The sequence below is a fragment of the Curcuma longa genome, chromosome 5 (assembly GCF_044706935.1).
Source record: "Curcuma longa cultivar G26 ecotype Majalengka, Jawa Barat chromosome 5, ITB_CL_G26_1.1, whole genome shotgun sequence".
NCBI lineage: Eukaryota > Viridiplantae > Streptophyta > Magnoliopsida > Zingiberales > Zingiberaceae > Curcuma > Curcuma longa.
The window spans coordinates 9,172,377-9,188,581 of NC_133865.1; the positions used below are offsets into that span (position 1 = coordinate 9,172,377).

At 35.0% G+C, this 16,205-nt stretch overlaps 2 protein-coding genes and 1 long non-coding RNA gene across 3 annotated transcripts; 2 read left to right on the forward strand and 1 right to left on the reverse strand.

The window, feature by feature from the left end:
* Positions 1-5,731: 5,731 nt before the first annotated feature.
* LOC141830099 (catalase isozyme A) lies at positions 5,732-8,494 on the forward strand. The gene is made up of 8 exons (XM_074717586.1): positions 5,732-5,835; positions 6,341-6,437; positions 6,517-6,794; positions 6,891-7,667; positions 7,745-7,834; positions 7,912-7,979; positions 8,062-8,155; positions 8,236-8,494. The coding sequence occupies exons 1-8, from the start codon at positions 5,821-5,823 to the stop codon at positions 8,293-8,295; spliced, it is 1,479 nt and encodes a 492-aa protein (XP_074573687.1). The 5' UTR covers positions 5,732-5,820; the 3' UTR covers positions 8,296-8,494.
* Positions 8,495-9,314: 820 nt separating this feature from the next.
* LOC141830244 (GDSL esterase/lipase At5g45920-like) lies at positions 9,315-10,421 on the reverse strand. The gene is made up of 4 exons (XM_074717735.1): positions 10,048-10,421; positions 9,811-9,878; positions 9,530-9,691; positions 9,315-9,405 (listed from the first exon to the last, which is right to left on the reverse strand). Exons 1-4 carry the CDS (start codon positions 10,363-10,365, stop codon positions 9,315-9,317), a joined length of 639 nt encoding a protein of 212 aa, XP_074573836.1. The 5' UTR covers positions 10,366-10,421.
* Positions 10,422-12,587: 2,166 nt separating this feature from the next.
* LOC141828957 (uncharacterized) lies at positions 12,588-14,629 on the forward strand. The gene is made up of 3 exons (XR_012601860.1): positions 12,588-12,654; positions 14,364-14,489; positions 14,584-14,629. It is a non-coding gene; the product is annotated as an uncharacterized LOC141828957 (long non-coding RNA).
* The last annotated feature ends 1,576 nt before the right edge of the window (positions 14,630-16,205 follow it).

Consider the following 16,205-nt stretch of genomic DNA (forward strand, 5'->3'; position numbering starts at 1 on the left):
TGATTTAATGTATTGCTAAAAAAGCGTGGGAATTGTCTAATTTCTCTTCAATTTAGAATTGGTAATCATTCTAATTTGGGATAAGTTTCCAATTCCAGTCGGGGGATTTGATTTCAAAAAGGTCTGTGTTCCGCGCGGAGGAATTCGAATAATTCTTGTTAATTTCCGTTACGATTAAAGTCCTATATATTGCTGGTTGGGCTGTTTCGCCTTTTCAAACAGAGAAGAAGAAAGGGAGTATGCTGCTCCTATGTCATTAATTTTACGATTGATATGGTATTTTAATATATCATTAATTATAATTCAGTCACTAAATAATGATTAACAAATAATCTGGTCATTAAAATAGTGATCGAACTTCCAGATGATTTTTTGTAGATTTGCTCACGGAGGTAAATCGAAAAATTACAGTTGGTCACAACACATTTCCGTCGAGAGTATTGTCCTGATTTCGCTAAGATTCGAATCCTTTTCCTCTTCTACAAGTCTGGTGCATCGTAACCAACTCATACTATACCTCATCTTGGGACAATTACTGTCCACTTTCGATTCATAATATAGGAAGATTAACTCAATTGAATTGTCGTATTTGTAGGGACGGATTGCACTTCGCACCTCTCAGAAATCAATTTCAAGAGGTGATTAAGGTGCCCTCAGGACATGATTGAGTTGATTACTACGATGCATATTTATTGAAGTGAGCAAGGATCGAATCTCGATGAACCCGATACAATGTCCTTCTCATAGTGGTTAATTGTAATTTTTTGATTACTTCCTAGGACCTATTGTATGAGATTGCTAGGTGACAGATTCTATAAAAAAGGATATGATTAAGACATTTAAGGACCATGGAGGGATTGATTATTGATCTACTTTGATTAACTAATTTTTATATTTTAAGAATTGTATTTATTTATTTATTTGATATTTATCCTAAATTAATATGATCCTTCTATAATAAGATTTTCTTATACATAATAATATTGATAATGACAATGATAATAAATTAATTAAAGAGTCGGTATAAGGACTGAAGATATCTTATATCATATTTAATGGGCCCAAGAAACCAAAAAATTTCCACCTTCTTTCTTAAATATGTCCTTTCAATAAAATGACGTCTAATTCACCTCTCTATTTTTCCTTGTTTCAACAAGTCATAATCCTAAATTTGAAAATAATATTATTTATTTGTGCTATTAATTGTGGGTTCATGTCTACTGTTTGAGGCTAAGAAGTCAATTTTTCACCTTTTATTTATTTATTAACTAGAAGATGAATCAATTGAAAACAATCCAAATTTGATTGATTCCCATCCTTCTTTTCTATAATTTTTTTTTTTTTTTTTGACAAATTATGAAGGTGGTGTGTCACTCACATAGACTCGACAAAAGAGATGGCGATTGGCATGATGAGAGTGGTGTGTCACCCACATGGACTCGAAAAAGATACGACGATTGGCACGACATGAACGATCGAGAAGCCAAGGAGCTAGTCTTCTCCCTAATTCAACTAGTCAATTATCGTGCTTTACTTTCTTATAGTAGTAGTCTTATACATGCATTAAAGGAAGTCACCTAATGATACGAATGAATCTTTTTTCTTAAATATGTCCTTTCAATAAAATGACATCTAATTCACCTCTCTATTTTTCCTTGTTTCAGCTAGTCATAACGCTTAAATTTGAAAACAATAGTATTTATTTGTGCTGTTAATTGTGGGCTCAGGGCATCCATAACTCATCTTCGTTATAACATCCTCCACCTCATTAAAAAGCATGGAATCCATTGTCACATACTCATTATAACAACATATTTCTTTCATTAACATTCCTTTTAACTTTAACATTTATTGACATATCTCTGTACACATTGATAGATATTATAGATGAAATTTTGAATTAGTCATTAAAAAACTAACTGTTTTATTTAATTTTTAATTTTAAAATTTATAATTTTTTAATAAAAATTAAAATTAACTATTAATAGTCATTAAAACTAACCGTTTAATAAATATATTTAAAAATAAAATAAAAAATAAAAAATGCACTATCACTTGAACACGTTCAAGACTTTGAACGCATTCAAGTGGAGGATATTATAACACTCCTCTACATTGGTGTTTAACATCAAGGGGTGCTATAATATCCACATTAACGCATCCATTGGGGATGCTCTAAGATGGTACAATTCAAGTCAATTTTTTACCTTTTATTTATTTATTTATTAACTAGAAGATAAATCAATTAAAAGTTGCGTACGCTCTGTGTTAGAAAACAATCCAACATTGATTGATTCCCAACCTTCTTTTCTATATTTTTTTTCTTGTCTTTTTTTTTTTTGACAAATTATGAAGGTGGTGTGTCATTCACATGCATTTGAAAAAAAAGATGGCGATTGGCACGATGAAAGTGGTGTGACACCTACATGGACTTGAGAAAGAAATGACAATTGGCACGACATGATATCAATCGAGAAGGCAACGACTAGTCTTCTTCCTAGTTCAACTAGTCAATTATCGTGTTTTACTTTCTTAGTAGTAATCTTATATATACATGCATTAAAGGAAGTCACCTAATGATACGAATGAATCTTTTTAAAATTTTCAATAATTTAATCAATATATGAATTTAGAATTTATAGATTTTAAGGCGGCTAGAAAAATATTTTTTTTATTATTGTTATTTGTATTATTATCTAGAATCGTTCGAGTGGATCTGCAATTGGTAGCTCGAGGATAAGGCACAGGCTCAAGAGTCTATCAGATAACGATTGTGTGGGGGCATCTCATAATTAAGTATTTTATTAATACTTTAATTCCAATATAAAAAAAATAATTTATCATACAATTTGTAAAGTTTAAGTTTATTAGCATTCACACAAGAGTAGCTCAAAATTTATGAAGAGCTCTTTATTATTATTTTAATGAAAAATCACTATAATTTTTTAAAAATATTAAAATAATATTTTTTTAAAAAATTTTTATCCCTCTTGTTTCACCACTACTATTATATATAGTGATTTTATCCAAAATTATTATAATATATAATAATTGGTGGTTCCGCGTATAAATTTTCCATCGATTAAATATTAAATCTGTTATAATAATATTATAATACAGATCTATTTTTACTATGAAAAAGAGATATAAATTTTTTTAAAAAAATTAAGATGATTTTTTAACTATAAAAAAAGAGGTTGATGAGATATAATCTTATGAAATGTCATCTCAATCAAATCTTATGAAATCTACCTCTAAAATAATTAATTTTGTCTAGTCGAGATCAAGAAAATGATATAATCAACCACATCCTAATATTTTCTTCTTCTTTTTTTATCCTTGACAATTATCTTTCATAAACTTGACTATATATATATTATATATATAATATTATGGTAATGGCGAGAAATATGATGAGAATTTGATCAAATGTAGAACACTAAAGCCACTTGGGATGAACTCATTAGCTTAAGAATTAAAAAATCTTGGGTGATGATGATAAGATTTGGAGAAATGTCCTTGTCAGCTTTAGTGGATGGTGTGGCCAATTTTCAAGTTGATTTATCAGATCTAGAATCTAGAGTACGGTGAAGAAATTAATTACGTGATAAAAATAATATAAATAGGACAATTTTGATCAAACCCATCAAGCTTTAGCTAAAAGCAATGATAAATAAATAATGATAAATAAATAAATAAATAAATAAATAAAAGCAAGAATGCATGATTGACACAGTGGAAGCTTTTGTTTGAGAATGCACATGCCAATAATTGAGGAGATATAAAATCCCCTCTTTTTTTGTTAAAAAAAAACTTGAGTGGCCAAAAATAAAATCACCCTTTTTTCTCTAAAATCCCCTTCATTTTTTTTGTAAAAAAAAAAAAACTTGATTAAATTTAACGATTATAAATGAGAATGTAGTTGAAAAGTCATTTATATATCCCCCATCATTGTTTGAAAAGTATAAGCTGCGTGAATTTTCTTGACAGGAATATTTAAATAAATTTGATACATCAAACATTGCCCAATTTTTGGGGAATCAAAATCTTTTTTGACCTTTAGTTGGAAAAAATTAGAACTGGACATGGAATTAATTAATTTTAATTTTGTAGGGTAATGAGTTGGCATGTTTTTATCACATCCAAACAACGAGCATGTGGACTAACTACAGCGCGACAGACAGTGCTAGTGCTCCCGTGGTCCCCATGTCACGTGCAAGATAGGGTTTTGCTATTCATTTTCCTGAGGAATAGTCTAGGGATATTCGCAATTTAATTCTAGTTAGAATGTTAGTATTTACTAGTAGTAAAATTACAATTTGTTAGTTATTATATGTTTTTAATATGATTGATGAATTTACTAGTTGAGCAATTATATATATTTTTTAGTAATCTAGGTTTAATGATAATTGACTCGATTCCATCAAATTTTTTTAACAATTATTAGACTAAATCGAAAAGAGTAAATTATCGCTTCTATAGCCAACGTTCTAAAATATTTTTTTATTGAAAAAATTAATCTAAATCTGATTAATTATGAAAATATTTTATTATTGTACTATAATTTTGGAGGTGCTAGTTGGGCAATTCTAAATAAACATCTAGTTTAGTCAATCCAATCAAGGTGGCAAATTAAGGAGTATTATTATATTATTATCTATTAAATAGTTACTCTAAGCATTATAAAATTTTAAACACTTTTTAATAATAAAAAATTGATAAACAACATAGTGAGGAATAAAAAATGGTCACGAGCTTGCCGCGAGCTTTCAACAGCTCACCGAGTTCACTGTTGGGCTCACGACAAGCAATGTTAACGTCGGAGAGTGAGTTAGTTCGAGGGAAAGAAATATATTATTTCATTCAATTTCTAAACGTATAAAAAATATATATGTCAATTTTTTTAAAAAATATTCAAATGATTTAAAAATAATAAATATCTCATCTCACTTATAAATAAATTTATAGTGTAACAGTTATAAACTATGATTATTATAATATTATAGTAGTTAAGATTTTATAAATCTACTATAATATTATAACCGTTATAATTTCATAATTATTATAATATAAATATTAAATAAAATAAATTTATATTATAATAATTATAAAATTATAGCTATTATAATGTTAAAATAATTATTATTTATAAGTAACACAATGTGAATTTATTGAACATATAAAATATGTTTGATATTGTATTTAATGTAAATTATATAAGATAATAATATTGAATATGATGTTTAAGAATAATTTTATCTAGGAATGAAGGGTTAAAATAAGTACAGGGTATAACTGAGTTGGTGATGACGAAACAGAATTTCAGAAGAAGGTAAAAGTTCGAATATCGATGAAGTCGAACAATATCCTCTTTTGTCGTGGTTAGTTTTTTTATTTATCTTCTTATAAAGAGAGTTGATCGTGTGAAAAAAAAACGGATTTAATCCTTTTTGTAAGGAAGGATTAAAATAAAAAAAATGAAATAGGTGTATTTTTTACTTTTGTCCCCGGAAATTTACATCAAATAAGGAAAAAATCTCTTTAACTCTCAACTAATATTCTTTATTTCGATTTGTCCTTTAGGTAAACAGGCAACTGAGCTTATCAAAACTCTCGTGCCGTGATGCATGAACGGTTCTCAAATCCGTCGACATCTCAATGAAGATGAGAGAGAGAGAGAGGGGGGCCAAGATTAAGCGGTGCGAGCACCTGGCGGTGAGGAGAACCACGCCCTCCTTTCTATTTAAGGACCCAAAGGAGATCTAAATCTTGTAAACTCACACCTCTTCCCTTTTTCTCTCTCTTCATCGCTCTTCTCTGATGGATCCCTACAAGGTAGGAAATCTTCATGCTCTTTAACTTACTTATTTTTCTCACTTTAAAAAAATCAGGTACTTTTGTTTTAAAATTTCATTAATTTTATTTCTTTTGGATATGCACATGAAACCTGCATGGGAACGTCGAATACTTTAATTTCGGTGTGTGTATTTTGTGTGTATATAAATATATATATATATATATACCGACGTTGTTATCTCCATGCTTACGCTGCATCCGCTGTGATCGATGATACAGGAAGGATCGGGAAGTAACAGCTCATTGGTCCAAACAGGGGCCCCACAATCCTAAACCGAGGGTATAGACCGCGCGGATAGTGGATCCTCGTGTTTGGACCAAAGGCTGCTGCGCCCGATCCGCGGCGGCGAACTGAACGCTCGCGTAGTTGTCGTAGTAGACTCGTAGTCGTCGTTGGTCAAATATATTTCAATTTTGTATTTTTTTAAAAATACAAAATTAATTAAGTATTGTTTAATTAATTAATTTTAAATTTTGTTGATAGTTTCGTCCCTCGAGCAACTTCGACACCAACTTTACCACCACCAATGCCGGTGGGCCTGTGTGGAATGATGACGTGGCGCTCACTGTCGGATCCAGAGGTATTATTCTCCAAGTTCTATCAAATTACTCAGTATTTTTTTTTTTTATAATTTATTTATTATTTTTTTTAATTTTTAGGGCCGATTTTGCTGGAGGACTACCATCTGATCGAGAAGATCGGGCACTTCGCCCGCGAGCGGATCCCGGAGCGGGTTGTGCACGCGCGCGGCGCCAGCGCGAAGGGCTTCTTCGAGTGCACGCATGACGTCACCAACCTCACCTGCGCCGACTTCCTCCGCGCCCCCGGCGTCCAGGTTCCGGTCATCGTCCGCTTCTCCACCGTCATCCACGAGCGCGGCAGCCCCGAGACCATCCGCGACCCCCGCGGCTTCGCCGTCAAGTTCTACACCCGGGAGGTCTGCACTCGCTCTGTCGTCCGCCATCTGTTCGATGGAGTGTCTGAGAGAACTTTTTAACCTGATTTTTCTTCCTCTGCTGTCTTCGTCGGACAGGGGAACTGGGACCTGCTGGGGAACAACTTCCCGGTGTTCTTCATCCGCGACGGCATCAAGTTCCCGGACGTGATCCACGCCTTCAAGCCCAACCCCAAGTCCCACATCCAGGAGTACTGGCGGGTGTTCGACTTCCTGTCGCACCACCCGGAGAGCCTCCACACCTTCTTCTTCCTCTTCGACGACGTCGGCGTTCCCACCGACTACCGCCACATGGAGGGCTTCGGCGTCAACACCTACACCTTCATCAACCGCGAAGGCAAGGTGAACTACGTCAAGTTCCACTGGAAGCCCACCTGCGGCGTCAAGTGCCTGCTCGAGGACGAGGCCATCACCGTCGGCGGGAAGAACCACAGCCACGCGACGCAGGACCTCTACGACTCCATCGCCGCCGGAAACTACCCGGAGTGGAAGCTGTTCGTGCAGGTGATGGATCCGGACACGGAGGAGAAGTACGACTTCGATCCGCTGGACGACACGAAGACGTGGCCGGAGGACCTGCTGCCGCTGCAGCCGGTGGGCAGGCTGGTGCTCAACCGGAACATCGACAACTTCTTCGCGGAGAATGAGCAGCTGGCCTTCGGGCCGGGCCTCGTCGTGCCGGGCATCCACTACTCCGACGACAAGATGCTGCAGTGCAGGGTGTTTGCCTACGCCGACACGCAGCGCTACCGGCTCGGCCCCAACTACCTGATGCTGCCGGTGAACGCCCCCAAGTGCGCCCACCACAACAACCACTACGACGGACTCATGAACTTCATGCACAGGGATGAAGAGGTGCTCAACTATATATATCAAAGATTGATCTTTAATCTTCAGCAGATCCTAAAATTGTTCTTGCTCTTCTTGTCAAGGTGGATTACTATCCTTCCAGACACTCTACGCTCCGGCATGCAGAGAGATTCCCAATTCCAAACCGCATAATTACTGGCAGGCGTGAGAAGGTCAGTCTTCTTCTTCTTCTTCTTCTTCTTTCAAAATTACTGAAACAGAGTATCTATATGTTGTCTCATGAACGCAGACTGTGATTCCCAAGCAAAATGATTTCAAGCAACCTGGAGAGCGATACCGCACCTGGGCACCTGACAGGTAAAAAACTCTCGTATCTTCTCACTGATTGCACCGTGCTTCTGCAATCAAAACCTAAGCTTTAGTTCTGGCGATGCCTCAGGCAAGAGCGTTTTGTCCAGCGATGGGTAGAGGGACTAGCCCACCCCAAGGTCAGCCATGAGCTCCGCAGCATCTGGGTCAACTATCTGTCACAGGTAAAACTCCCACCTCGTCGGAGATGAATTAACAATGGATTTGCAGTGTCTAACTCTCTCTCTGTTGAATGTGGTTGCAGTGCGATGCGTCTCTGGGGCAGAAAGTGGCAAATCGCCTCAACATCAAACCGAACATCTGAGGAGGAGGATGATACAGAGGCATCATGAACAGCACGTTGAGCCCGTGAAGCCAGTGGAGACACAGACTGCTTGTCGACTTTCGAATAAGATGACTGCTAGTTACGTGTAATCAGCCAAGCATACATGCTTGCTTCTATTTGCACTATGAAACAAAATGATCATAATAATAATGTTTAATATAATGGTGCTCCTTTTTAACTTTGCCAACCTTATTAATATTACTCACCTTAATATTTGAAATCCTTTTTAAGATTAAGTTTAATAAAATGCTTAATTATGAGATGCCCCACGCAATCGTTATCTGACTCGAGCCACAGCCTTATCTTTAAGCTTGGTATTGCAAATCCACTCGAATGATTCTAGATAACGATACAAATAACAATATACAAAAATATTTTTTCAGTCGCCTTAAAATCTATAAAATATAAATTTATATAAACAGATAGATCATCTATAAATTATAAATCAAATTAAATTATTAGAAATCTTAAAGAGATTCATTCATATCATTAGGCGATAATATCGCTTTAACAAAAAAAAATGATAAATCATAGTTAACCTCATTGACTATCTCTAGGGGTGACTGATCCGATCCCATGGAAGTTTCCCATCGGCCATCAGGGTAAATCGGGAAGTGCACGCAGCGGCCAGCCCAGACGCCCAACATCCTTTGATTACGCTCCTCATTTGAAGGAAAATTTCTGTAAATACACCGTAACTATGGATCGAACCGTAGGTATTTGGATGACAACCTGAATATAATGTCCTACCGCGGCACCATTGCCCCTGGGACGATGATATCATTTTAACATGTTCGAACTTGGTGTTGAATGAGAATAATGTATGAATTACATCCAACTAATAGATAATCGGTTCAGTCCTATATTAAAATTTTTTATCGGTCATTAGGATAAACAAAACCTTTACCACTTACCATTGCAAGTAAAACACGATATTTGACTAGTTGAATTAGGAAGAAGACTAGCTCCATGGCTTCTCAAACACCATAGTTCCATGGTCAATAATCAATCACTCCATGATTCCTTAGTGTTTTAATCATCTCCTGAAACAGTAAATGATTTCCAAGAGCTGTGAAGTGCAATCCGTCCCTACAAATACGATAACTCAAATGAGCTAATCTTCCTACATTCTGAATCGAAAGTGGACATGAATTGCTTAAACAAGATGAAGGCTGCCCATTATAAGAATTTGAGGAATGAGATGAAAGCTTACCACAGAAATGTCTTCTCCCAGTTTGAAAATTGTTGCATCTTAGTCCATATGTCAATGACTGGGAGGCCAAGTTGTTGGGCGACGAAAACGCATGCTCTTGCATAAGTCCCCGCAGCAGCATTGGTTCTTTCTGGTAGACCTGATCTGTTTCCGTAAGGGAATCTGCATAATATCATTCGATATTATGTTACAAATATATATATTTTAAATTAATATTCAATATAATTTTTTTAAAAAAAGATAAATAATTCGAGATTGTGGATGTCGATATATATACTTACCGGAGACGGCCTTCTTCGTCGATGGGAGGAGGTGTGATAAGAATCACCAAAGTCCAAGGCCATTTTGCCTGAAATGAATCATATGAACAAAAGATAAATCGAAATACTATAGTTGATCACGATGAAAGAGAATATTATCTTAACTTCATCAAAATTCAATCTTTATCCACTCTAACAACTTTAATTCATCCTAACTAACTCAATTATATTACCAGGGCTGAGATTTTGAGAACGTACCTTGATGAAGGCGCAGATGGCACGCAGATTACTGACGTACTCAGAGAGGGGCACGTGCACGGAGGCTGCGCTCCGATGCGGGAGAGCAGCATCGTTCGCGCCGAAGAAGACGGTAAAGGCGGCCGGCGAAGTGACGCCTTCCACGGCCCGATGGATCACCGTCCGCGCCTGCCGCGTGTTGTAGCCGCTGTAACCTCGGGGCAACACATCCACCGAGCGAGACAAGTAGTGAGAGAGAGCGGCGCCCCATCTGCCATCCCGAAACGAGCCCTGCGTGAGAGAGTCGCCGAACAAGACCACTTCGGAACGCGGCGCCATGTCCTTCCTTCCGCTCCCGTCGCAGCTTCTCTGCTTGCTTTGCGTTGAAAGGAAAGAGGAAGAAGAGACACGGATTGCAAAAAACTGAGACAGCCCAACCAGCATTATATAGGACTCATAATTATAACGGAAATTATTATAATTCTTTTTTTTTTTTTAAGTCGAATCCCAATTCCAATTGAAAACGTATCATTGTCCGTTATTTTTTTTTTAACCAACTGAATTGATTAAATTTTTTTAATAAAAATTAAATAAATTGAACTGATATTTTATCGGTTACTTAATTTTTGACTGAATTAATTGAATTAACTGAATTTTTTAAATATCATAAAAATTTACTAATTAATTAAAATTTTATAAATTTATTTACTTACATTTTATAAATTATTTTTCCAATTTAATTAATTTGATTTAATTGAATAAAAAATTTTAAATGAATTAACTTTAGAAAAAACAATCAAAATTATGAAATAATTCAACTGAATTTTTTGAAATAATTCAACTGAATTTTTTAATTCGATCAGTTCAGATTTATCAATTTAATCAACTTTTTATTCACCCCTAATTTAATCAATCTAATCCATTATAAATTTAAGAGAAATCCCCTTAAAACTGAAGGTTCAATTAAAATCGAATCGAACTGAATCGAATTAATTAAAAATCAAATAAATCAATTTTTTTTAACCAACCGAATCGATTAAATTTTTCAATAAAAATTGAATAAATCAAATTGATATTTTATCGATTAATTTATTTTTTGACTGAATTAATCGAATTAAATAAAATTTTACTAATTAATTAGGAATTTATAAATTTATTTATTTAAATTTTATAAATTATTTTTTCAATTTAATTAATTCAATTTAATTGACTTTAGAAAAAATAATCAAAATTTTGAAAAAATTCAACTGAATTTTTTAATTCGATCAGTTCGATCGATTTATCAATTTAATCAACTTTATATTCACCCCTAATTCCCACACTTTTTAGCAATAAATTAAATCAAATGAAATTGAATTCTGTCAAATTAAATTGAGTGCTCTGACAACGATAAATCCTATAAATTTAGGTTGCGTTTGCTAATACCATTCTGATTAAATGAAACGAGTTTAGTGTCACTTAACCATTCCAAGTAGTTAAGCAATTGAGAGTTTAGTAGATTAATCTCACATATTATGGATAGGAAAGAGTTAACCTAAGAATCGAGATGATTCTAAAAAAATGGATTTGGATATCAAATCGAATCAACCTAAATAATTCGAGATTAAATTGAATTCCTAATTAATTGAGTATGATTAAGAGATGTTGAAGTTAAATTTATATAAATCTGATTCAATGAAAAACAAATTCATGTGTATTTTTGGGTGTTCACTGTTATTATAAACATAAGATCGATTCAACTAATGTCACTAGTAAAATCATAACCGTAAGATTGCAAAATTGCCCGATCAAGCGGTTGCGATATTACAATCAAGTTTCCACAATTTAACAACTAGCTTAGGATTTAAACTAATTTTAAAGTAATGCTTGTGTTATTTAAAACATTTGATATTGTTTTTTAAAATGATAAAAATATATTTTTAATATTTAATTAATTTTTTAACTCAAATTTATTTAGTGTCATAATCAACTTTAGAAATTTTTTATGGCAATTGCTTAAATAAATAAGTGAATATTATTTATTTTTACTAAAATTATATTTTCTTGGACAACTACTTGCAATTTTAATTAAAACAGTTTTTTTAAAAATATGATGAATTTATTCACTATTTTAACCGTATCGGGGCCCGCCTGAGATTTCTAATAGGTGCCACGTCATCGAATCGTCGTGACCTAATTCACGGCCACCAGAAATCCTTGTATGCGGTCGCGCCGCAGCAAGAAGGCGATCTCCTCGATGGACAGTACCGTTCATTTACCCAAGCCGTTGTCTTCGGTGGGGCCACGATTGACATCGACGTTTATCCAATTAAAATCTAGGCAGACTGTGGGTAGAACGCACTTGTACTCGTTCACTGCGAACCCCTGTGCCGTCTATTCGTTCTCTTAGAACATCCTCCACCTAGTCGCTCCTTCTGACATCGCCGGCGATCGCGGAGCCACGCTAATCGCTCAGGGAAAGGGGGAAGCTTTTCGTGCTCCTTCTGACATCGTCGGCGATCTCCCGATTGCGTATAGGTCGCCGGAAGTGCAGCAACGGAGGAGGGAGGGAGGGAGGAGGAGCGGGGAGTCATCAAAAGCTCGGCGTTTGGGAAGGAGAGGTGCGGCCTGTTGCGTTCGCGCTCCAAGGTGTCGTCCTCGCTCTCTTGCTTTTGTCTTGGTTTAGTATGGGTCATCCTGCCGCGTATTCCGGCTTTCCCATGCGCTAATTTCGGTACATGCTTTTCCTATGTGCGGTTCGATGATTCCGGTCGTTACTGTTCTTAGTAAAGTCGTATAGTCCGTCCGGGGCTGTCTTTTTTCTCTTTTCCTTCTTTTTCTCCTCTTTTCCGCGTCTTTCTTCGGAGATTGGATGTGGTTCGTGCTCGCCATGCCGCTTTGTTTTTCGTTCGAATGGTTGCCGTGAAGTTGTTCATGGTGTCGCCGCGCTCTCACCGTAATTATTCGATATGCTAAATTATATCCCCTCCTAGTGCTTGCTTGATGGAAGAACCTTCGATTTATTATGGCGTTTTTCTGGGAGCGCAATTTGTGGACTGCCTTGACTATGGTGCTATGGGTAAGGTTGTGGTTAAGACGACTGAGTCTGATGTTTCTTCTCCAAATTGAATTGATGTTTTGACATAAAAGATAATTCCTTTTTGTCTTTCTATCTAGTATTCTTTGCCAAATCTGTATGTCAAAATTTGGGAAGCTGGGCGTCTTGGAAACAGTTATAGGGGAGTTTCATCTGCAGTGGTCTAATGACAAATTTTGCCATTTTATGTTATATCTAAAGTAGGGAAGCTACGTGCTTAGGATTGAGTTGGAATTTGAATGGGCAGATACACATCCTTCTTCCACAGATCTTGTTTTTCTCGAAGAACATCCAATCTTAGGTCCTACCCACTTATTTGTTGACACAACCATTTAATGTGGAATATTTGACGGACAATAAGGCTTCTGAGAACATGATTTGGATCTTTCAGAGAATCCCCTTGTAGAAACTATTGAGATTGCTTGTTATGATTCATCTTAATGGAGAGCTCCTTTTTTTACTCATTAAAAACCGATTTAAATTTTCCTATTTCTGTATCCATAGTCACACTTACCCTTGTTGAGGATAGTTCCAACAATAACTAATTCTAATCTGCATGCTAACATATTTAACTCTTCAGGATACATGATATGCCATTGTAATATATTATTGCCTTCCTTATCCCTTATATGTTGAGCCTTAGAACTTCTCTAATTTGTATAGGTGCTTATCTAATCATCTGGCTTTATTATTCTCAATCTGAAAGACTTAGATGTCAACAGAAATTATGCATTTCATATTTTTTTCACTGTTGGAGCAATTATACACAATCATCTCAAACATTATGGTTTTTTCATTGAGACAGAAGGAATATGTATTATAAACTGTCCATTGGACATTTAAGTTTTACATTTTATTGGATATGCATTGGGTCGTTAGAATTTTTCAGAAAAAGTAAGAGTATCTTTTTTTGCACTTATGGTGCTTGAAGACACTTTTTGTTAATGCTTTTCACAGATATGTCCCAATGAGCTTGTCAATCTTTCTATTGATTGAAACTTTTATGTGCTTTCAGTGTTTTATTTAATAGGAAAAAATATTAGGCCAATGAATTAAAATGGAAACTCATCACTATGTAGTACCGGATACTGTGTTTCAGCAGCAATGAAAGATAAGGCAGCATGTTTTCTTTTTCTTCAATAAGATTTATGCCACTTGAATCTCCCCTTTTCTTGTTGCATATGTGAATGATTCTCAACATTATCATATGATCCATGTACTTTGTCAGTGTGTGTTTATTTTTTTTTTTGTACATATATAGACATAGCCGGCAATGCCGTATGGACATGGGAGAAGAAACAGTGTTATTGAAAAGTTTGCTTATGGGAGAAACAATACATTATCAAGGAGATTAATAGATCGGACCAATAGCTATACATGTCCGAAAGTAAGTGGCCTTTTATGGAATGCGTAGTTTTGATTATTTGAAAGCATGTGTTCATATAGTAAATTTATACTAATGTGTAAACACTTTTCTCCAGGACCTTCAACCACTTAGACTTGCCCCAACATGTTCTGAACTAAGGTATTCTTTGTTTCTTTTTGGTCATTTATTCTACCGGCTTAGCAATTTTCAGGATGTAGTCAACTAGTCACTGTTTTTTGTTAAGAGTTTTGTTCCTATTTGAACTTTCTAAAATTTTTTTATAGAAGTGCTTCGCTATTTTATTCCCTCAAATTTCAGATGTATTTTATAGCAGTCGTGAAATTATTCATTTTATCTTCATGTTGATATTCTTGGGTGTCAGGATGCAGGCTGATGCCTAATAATATTAGCTAAAGGGAATTCTGATGCTTGTGTTTTATTCAAACTGACATATATACTGGCATGTGATTGGATATACTGGGAATATTTATCGCACTTAAGTGCAATTGATATTTATTTTTTTTAGAATTGGTTTTCAGATACCTACATGATAATGAATTGAATTATTTATCTTCTAGGTGTCTCTTTTCTCTCCTCTCTTCTCTTCCTACTTTCAACTTCCCCATGTTTCCTCTTCAATTTCTTACATTTCTCTTATCTAGCTTGTGATGCTTCAGTTAGACATGACCTATGAACCATTCCACATACTACTTGTGTAGAGGTACGTTTGTTTTCTCTGGATGATAAGAGACTTTGTAGGTGGGATTCAAGTGAGAATGACTTTGTATCCGTTGCCTATTGGATTCTACGTTCTATCGAGTTGGATTTGATGGGTTGAATGGGCTAAATATGCCCAAACCAAACATCCATCCTTGATAATTTATTTTATCATTTACTACTTCTAGATAAACCGTGCAAAAGAGCTACTTTTGTGACATATCACAACATCAGTTAAAATGAAAAAGCTTATACATGTGATATGCTGTTGGATCACTGCATAATGAATATGCCTAGAAATCTGTGGTCACATATATGCTTACTTTTAAGAAATTATTAACATTAATTATATTATGAAAATATAATTAAAATAGGCAATCTGTTATTTCTCATGCTTACCAGGTAATCATAACAAAATGCAAATAGGATCTAAGTTTATAATACAAAATAGAACTTTGAATTTGAAATTTGTAATCTTTTTAAAGTCATACTGATGGCTCATCATAGTCATAGAGTTCCTAATCATCCCATCCCTCATCACTTTCTTCTTCAGAAGTGTGTTATGATTCATTAATTTTTATTGTGAGGTATAAGTGAATTTGATCTACTTGATTTTTCCATTGTGATAGTTTTACATTGTGAAAATTTTGCCACTAATCTCATGTCAAAAAGGTCTGTCAAGTGTGACTCATTGTTATTCTTACCCTTCAAAAGCATTCCTCAACACTCGTGTTATTTTTAGCCATGGAGTTCTTTCCTTGTTGTCCTGTTGATTCTCTATATTTGTGTTATAGTACATCGACTACATTAGTCATCTTTTTATATTTGGTTGGTTCCCAAAGATTTTGTTCGCCTAAAGAATAAGCTAGTTCGGTATGAGTGAGTCAATGGAAATGCTAAGTTGGGGATCTAGATGTAAGCATATATGATATTGTGAAGCATTCCAGATGCATATGCTGATATACGGCTTCATAGACAAATTCTAAAAACAATGGCTTTATTTCTTCTGTAGTGACCATT

Bases quoted from the DNA above. Each gene is read 5' to 3' on its own strand.
- LOC141830244 (XM_074717735.1), bottom strand. From the start codon at position 10,365: ATGGCGCCGCGTTCCGAAGTGGTCTTGTTCGGCGACTCTCTCACGCAG. The intron at 9,879-10,047 runs GTACGTTCTCAA...GATTCATTTCAG, and splicing joins CCATCTGCGCCTTCATCAAG to GCAAAATGGCCTTGGACTTT. The intron at 9,692-9,810 runs GTAAGTATATAT...GATATTATGCAG, and splicing joins GACGAAGAAGGCCGTCTCCG to ATTCCCTTACGGAAACAGAT.
- LOC141830099 (XM_074717586.1), top strand. The intron at 6,438-6,516 runs GTATTATTCTCC...TTTAATTTTTAG, and splicing joins GCTCACTGTCGGATCCAGAG to GGCCGATTTTGCTGGAGGAC. The intron at 7,835-7,911 runs GTCAGTCTTCTT...TCATGAACGCAG, and splicing joins TTACTGGCAGGCGTGAGAAG to ACTGTGATTCCCAAGCAAAA.